Below are 7,385 nucleotides of genomic sequence, written 5' to 3'. Positions count from 1 at the left end.
GTATTTGTAATGAAATGATACAAATAAAAGAAACAATAACAATAAAGATAAGTAAATTACAATGATAAGGAGAAAGATGCTAATAAAAAAATGAAATAACAATGGAGTAATGGAAAGTAATAAAAGATGAAAGGGAGTAAAAAGAGTAGTGAAAAGTGATAGTAAACAAAAAGGAGAAATAGGATATGATGGTAATAAAGAGGAGTGATGGGAGGCGAAAAAGAGTATGAGAAGATGATGAGGAGTGATGGGAAGATGAAGAGGAGTGATAGGATACAAAAAGGAGGGAGGGAGACGAAATGGAGTGATGGGAAGACGAAAAGGAGTAACAGGAGACGAAAAAGAGTGATGAGAAGATGAAGAAGAGTGGGAGAAGACGAAGAGGAGTGATGGGAGACGAAAAGGAGGGATGTGAAAATGAAGAGGAGTGATGGGATACAAAAAGGAGTGATGGGAGACAAAATGGAGTGATGGGAGACGAAATGGAGTGATGGAAGACGAAAAGAAGTGATAGGAAGACAAAAAGAAGTGATGGGAAGACAAAAAGGAGTAACAGGAGACGAAAAGGAGTGATGAGAAGATGAAGAGGAGTGATGGGATACGAAAAGGAGTGATAAGAAAATGAAGAGGAGTGATGGGAGACGAAAAGTAGTGATGGGTAAATGAAGAGGAGTGATGGGAGACGAAAAGGAGTGACGGGAAAATAAAGAGGAGTGATGGGAGACGAAAAGGAATGATGGGAGACAAAAAGGAATAACGGGAGACAAAAAGGAGTGATGAATATATATATATATAAATGTATATATATATATATTAGTTTAGAAAGTCCAAACCTAATGTATATAAAAATAATTAAATAAAAAGGTTTAAATATTATTTGAGTGCATGCAATTAGTTTGATTTGATGCTATTTATAGTAATCATTTTTTTTTTAAATTAAAAAAACCTAAACTCTTTTGAACACTTAAATATCCATATTCTTTTTCAACTACATCAATATTATAATAGTAAAGTAATCTGTAATATATTCTGTTATAATGTTTGATTCATTATTTAATATTATTGTTTTATTAATTTAACCTCAGATTTTTTATTTGAATTAGATAATATATTATATTTTATAATATTTAGTACATTAATTCATGATTTAAATCTATAGTTGCTTTGCTTAATTCCATTGAATGGGTTTCTTTTTTCATTAGTATGATCAATGATCGTATCAATCTCCGCAAGAGAGACTATTGATTTAAAAATTGAAACAATTCCTTGTAATATATTTGGACGTTTATTTGGTTCGTTTCTCCAATATTCTAAAAATAAATTCAATATTTCTATATATATACAATATAAAAATTAAATATTACTTCTGTAACAGGTGTTTCGTCAATAATTTCTTCTCTTTTACAGTTAAATATAGATAAAATTAAATTTGCATCATCACTAACTTTACGATAAGGCTTTATATATTCACGCGAAATTTGCCATAATAAAACTACAATGCTATTATAGACATCAGATTTTTTATTTAATTTATAATTTTGATTGTTAAATTTCATTGGATCCGTATAACGGTATAGGGTATGATTGCACAAGTATTTTTGATGTGTCACTTGACAACGTTTCATAAATAATTTTTTTTGATAAACCAAAGCCTGCTAATTTAATACTTTTCTGAATGTATAGGTATATTGCTTACATGCTTCGGTTATACTGAATTAAATAAGAAAATTATATTAATCTTATTATATAATTAACTATGATAAATTAGAATAGAATAAGAAATTTCATATTACCAAATCACGATGAATGATATTTTCTCCATGTAAATATTCTCAGTTGTGATGATAAGTGATATTTGTCACCCAATTAAGCTCGCTAAAATGCTCGTTTAAATACGTATTTAATGTACCGCTATCGGCGTATTCCATTACAAAAGAGTACTTTTGGATTGCGTCTAAATAAAAAACAATTTTAGTAATAAGTACTGAGAAGCTTTTATAATGTAATATACAACATTTGTTCAATACTTACCGAATTCTACTGTTATAATCAACGCTTCAGCTAAAAGCATTTTAATTTACTTTTCAGATAGCAACTATTAAATAATACACGTACCTCTTTTATAACTTTTCCAATAGTTTGTTTATCGTTATTATTAATAAAAGATTTCAAAGCCATTTAACACAATAAACAATTCCGTACAAACCAATTCGGCACTTCCTATCGGTTGAATATTTATGAAGTCTAAATATTCATATAATTTAATGTTTTCATCTGCAATTGATATCTTTCCAATTAACCAGTTAATATAGTAATTTAAATCTTTTATCTTGGCAAACTTTTGACATCTTTCTTTTTTTTGAAAAAAAAACATGAAACTTCAACTGTAATTACTATTTAGCCAGTGTTTTATAAATCATTTCATATTTCTGTGTATTTTTTTCTATGATTGTAACAAAAAAATATTCACATGATCATCTTGTTTTTATGTAACTTTTCGCATAAACATAAGCCAAATTTAGTATCATAGATAAATCAATAAAATTGTGATTATCATGACCGACCTTATTTCAAAGTATTTTAAACAATTTATAAATTTGTGTTATTTCATGTACAACTAGTTATAAAATTATTTATCACAGTAGTTAAAAAAGTTAAAATTTTGACTAATCAATCTAATCCGATGGCTGTTTATTTTTGTGCTATACTTCCCAAAATAATGAACATTTGCCTTTAAAAATTTTTTTTTTTTTGAGACAGCAGCAGCAATAATTATTTTACTTTTGGACTGTAGTATCAAGGTTTAGAATTTAAGCAGTGCATTGTAAAGCGAACAAATCAGAATTATCATGAATTAAATATTATTGTCAATGCTTCATTTTCCCATTAATATCCATAAGTGTTCTGAGACCAAAGTTCACTATAAATAGAAATTATGAAATCAACTTTTTATTTTATATTTAATAACCATTTTTCATTATCAATAAATATTTAGCTTTTATACTTAGTAGATACAGGTGCAGGGTTTTGATTAGTTTAAAAATCCTTATAGAATTTTCATCAGTGGAATGGCTAATTTCATCAAAATCATGTGTTTTAACCATAACACTTATTTTTTTATGTAATGTAATAATTAACTGACTTTTTTTTTTGAAACAATTCAAGCAAGTTTGTACACTGAATTTTCTAAATTTTACGTCATAATTCGGCAAAAATTATATATTATAATAAATAACGCCAACTCTAAAAAATAAATATAATTAACACGTCATTATAATGTCATGAAAAGTTTAAATGATATAATAACAAATTATTCATTTACTATAGATTATACTCAATTCTGAATGATGCTACACTAAGTAACACTTCAGCATACGCACTGCTTTCTGGTTTTGAAAACATGATTCTATATTTTCTATAAATTTATTCGCTAATGATCAGCCAATTGGCATTGTTACGCGTGCGATAAAAATTTTACCAACAGAAGCTACTACCATTTAAAGAATATAATGATCAAGAGAAGTGGTAATTTTATTTACTATGATAATACTTTCATTACAATTTCTCGTAAATAATATTATCAAATTTTTATTAAATCTTGCCTCAATTGGGCGGTCATTTATTTTCACATTATATAATAAAATATTAAAACTATTTTGAAGTTTATTTAATAATTATCAGACTTATAATAATTTTATTAAGTGTGTTAAATAAGGATTATTTATACTTATTATATCGTATTTAGTGCTGTTTTCGATTGAGGCCATTTGACAAGCTCAGATTGTACCACAATCAAACTATAAAAAGTTTATTTAATGATTTTAATGGATTTGTCTTTGTATGAAAAATTAATTAATAATTAAATTATTTGTAATGATTTATGTGTGAATGTGTGAATAAGTAGGAATTCATTTATTATATATATCATTAATGAAGCTATTCAATAAATGTAAAAAAAATGCACTCTTAAAAGATTTATAATAAATATATTTATAATCAATATTTTATTAATTTAATTAAAAAAAACTCTATTAGCATCTTTTCCAGAGAATTTAAATTGCAACAAAAATCAATTTCTTAAAATTACTGTAATTTTTAATTCACTTTTAAATATTTTGGTTTAGCGTATAAATGATTTTTTTTGTCGATAATATAAAATAATAGATGGCGTTATGGTATCTAAAAATGTTAAATCTATTATATTTTAAACTTATACATACACGTGTTAAAAAGTTTGTCTAAGTTATAATAACATATCTTAAGTTTAAAATTGGTGGCACCGAAGTTTTACCTATTTAATATATTGGAACTAATTCAATTTAACTCAGATACTAGATAAATAGGATTAATTTTTAATTTCTTGCTGATTTAAAAGAACATCTAAATTCTCTTGAACATCTAAACATCCAGTTTCTACAACCTTCTTATACCAGTAAATAGCGCTTTCTACATTTTGTTCAGTCCCTTCACCTTGTTCATATAAGTATGCAAGACGTATTTGCGCATCAATGTTTCCTCCTTCCGCCGCTATTTTATATATCTCAAATGCCCTTACTTTATCAATATCAGTTCCAATTCCTTTTTCATAAGACTGTCCAAGTTTATATTGAGCGTCAATAAATCCTTGATCAGCTGATTTTCTATAAAATTCAAATGCTCTATCTTTATTTTCCCAAACACCTTTACCTAATTCATATAGTTCACCTAATTTATATAATGCAAGTTTATTATCATCTTCTGCAGCTTTGTGATACCAATAATTAACTTTGTCTAAATCATTCGCTAATTCTTCTTCATTATCAATAAGATCAATTTGAATACTACCACCAGATCCCTCATTATATAATTCAAATCCTTTTTCTTTATTTATTTCAGTTCCAATACCATTTACATAGTAATATCCCAGTTGAAATTTTGAATCTATATCTCCTTCATCAGCTAGTTTCTTATAATATTCAAATGCTTTAATTTCATTTTTATATACACCCTTTCCAAATTCATAACATTCGCCTAAATTATATAATGCTGTTTTGCATCCATTATTTGCTGCCTTATAATACCAGTAAATTGTTTTTTCAAGATCTTTTTCTGTACCTTCTCCTTTTTCATATAAATAACCAAGATGTGTTTGTGCAAAAACACATCCGTTTTCAGCTGCCATTTTAAATAATTCAAATGCTTTAATTTTATTAATTCCAATTCCAATTCCATTACTATAACAACATCCAAGTTGGAATTTTGCATCTAAATATCCTTGATCAGCTGATTTTTTTAAGTATTCAAAAGATTTTCTTTCATCTTTTTCAGTTCCTTCACCAAATCTATATAAAATTCCAAGATAATATTGTGCAATTTTATGTTCTTTATCAGCTGTTTCTTTATATAACACAAACGCTTTTGTTTTATCAATTTCAGTTCCAATTCCATTAGAATAACAATATCCGAGTTCAAATTGTGCATTTAAATATCCTTGATCAGCTGATTTTTTATAATATTCAAATGCTTTAACTTCACTTTTTTCAACTTTTATTCCAAATTTATAATAAGAAGCTAAATTATACTGTGCACTTTTACATCCATTTTCTGCTGCTTTAGTGTACCAATAAATAGCTTTTTCTAAATCTACTTCTGTACCTAGACCGTTTTCATATAAAGATCCAAGGTCACGTTGTGCGACAATATGTCCTTTTTCTGCAGCAATTTTATATAAATCAAATGCATTTTCTATATTATTAATAACTCCAATTCCATTTTCATAACAATAACCAAGTTCAAATTGAGCATCCAAATATTCTTGGTTGGCAGATTTTTTATAATATTCAAACGCTTTGTTTTCATCTTTCTCTAAACCATTTTCTCCATTTTTATAGAAATTACCCAAATTATATTGTGCGAATTTATTTCCATTTTCCGCTGCTTTTTTATACCAGTAAATAGACTGTTCCAAATCTTTTTCTATTCCAATTTCATTTTGATAATAATCACCTAATGCATTTTGTGCAAGTGAATAATCTCCTTTAGCAGATTTAATATAGTATTCAAGAGCTTTCTTATCATCTTTGTTCGTTCCTATTCCATTTTGATAACAATCACCTAAATTATACTGCGCATGTAAATCGCCTTCATTAGCAGCTTTTAAATATAATTCAAATGCCTTGTTTTCATCTTTTGTTATTCCAATTCCATATTGATAACAATATCCTAGATTATTTTGTGCACTAGAATTTCCCTCCTCTGCTGATTTTAAATAAAATTCAAATGCTTTAAACTCATCCTTATTTTTTCCTATTCCAAATTGATAGCAGTAACCTAAATTATTTAGTTCTATTAATTTTTTCTTTTTATCATATTCCAATTTATTTTGTTTAAAACCTTTATCCGCCAATGATTCATAATACTTCTCTATAGTATTTATTTCATCTTTACATAAGTTTATTTCTAATCCATTAAAATTTTCAAATTGATCATATGAAAGATTTTCCAACCTCTTCGTGATTGTATTCTTTTTATCTAAAATAATATCTTTATAATAATAAAATGATAATAAATATTTTGCAATAATAATATTAAGTAAATGATACATAGAATTAATTTCATCTTTTTTAATTGATAATAAATATAATTTCAAAGATTCATTTTTATCAATAAATTTGGTATCATCAAAACCTATATCATGTTCATAAAAAAATCCTATTAAACTTGAAAACCAATTTTCACTTTCTTCATGATTTTCCATTAAATTTAAAATTATTTCAGTATCTTTTTCATTATAAATGAAATAATCTTCCGTCCATTCCTTTAAAATGATTTCAAAATTAGGATAATGTTCTATTTTTATAATTTGACGATAAAAATCTTTTAAAAATTCTTTCAAAAAATTTTCATCCTCTTTTGAAATAATAATATTATCATTTAAAGTCATTGTTTGTTTGAAAAAGTTTTCCGAAAAAAATTTTTTAAGTTTTTATATGCAATCGTGAAACTGTACATCATTTCACAATTGAAATTGCGTTACAACGTTACATTGTACTTTGTAAATTATTCTGTACTACGTCACTAAATGATAATGAAATCGTTACATAAAAGTTCACTCAAAGAAATCGTTGACAAGTCATAATATCGTGTAACGGCGTAACGCGTATACAATTATTATCTACATTTAAATTGAGGAAATATAAATTAATCGGTAAAATGCTTGGCCAGGATTAACGGAATTATTATGGTTACGGTACGTTTCGCCTTAGTCCATTTCGCTGGAGGACTTTTCGCCAAAGCCATTTCATCGAAAGAATGTTTTGCCGAAGGGACATTTCGTCGAATGGAAATTTCTCTGAATGGACATTTGCCGAATCCTTTTCTTCGAATCATCCATTTCACCGAAATCT

The 7,385-nt window shown here is 26.6% G+C and overlaps 1 protein-coding gene across 1 annotated transcript; it reads right to left on the bottom strand.

Annotated features, from left to right (window-relative positions):
• Positions 1 to 3,977: 3,977 nt before the first annotated feature.
• On the bottom strand, positions 3,978 to 6,922 carry OCT59_028575 (uncharacterized protein; the record flags this gene model as incomplete). Its single annotated transcript, XM_066147386.1, has 1 exon — positions 3,978 to 6,922. One exon carries the CDS (start codon positions 6,920 to 6,922, stop codon positions 4,346 to 4,348), a length of 2,577 nt encoding a protein of 858 aa, XP_065994098.1. The 3' UTR covers positions 3,978 to 4,345.
• Between the last annotated feature and the right edge of the window lie 463 nt (positions 6,923 to 7,385).

Source organism: Rhizophagus irregularis, chromosome 8, assembly GCF_026210795.1.
Source record: "Rhizophagus irregularis chromosome 8, complete sequence".
In the NCBI taxonomy this organism is placed as follows: domain Eukaryota; kingdom Fungi; phylum Glomeromycota; class Glomeromycetes; order Glomerales; family Glomeraceae; genus Rhizophagus; species Rhizophagus irregularis.
The sequence above is the reverse complement of the archived record's forward strand: the minus strand, read 5'-3'. Positions and strand labels throughout refer to the sequence as shown.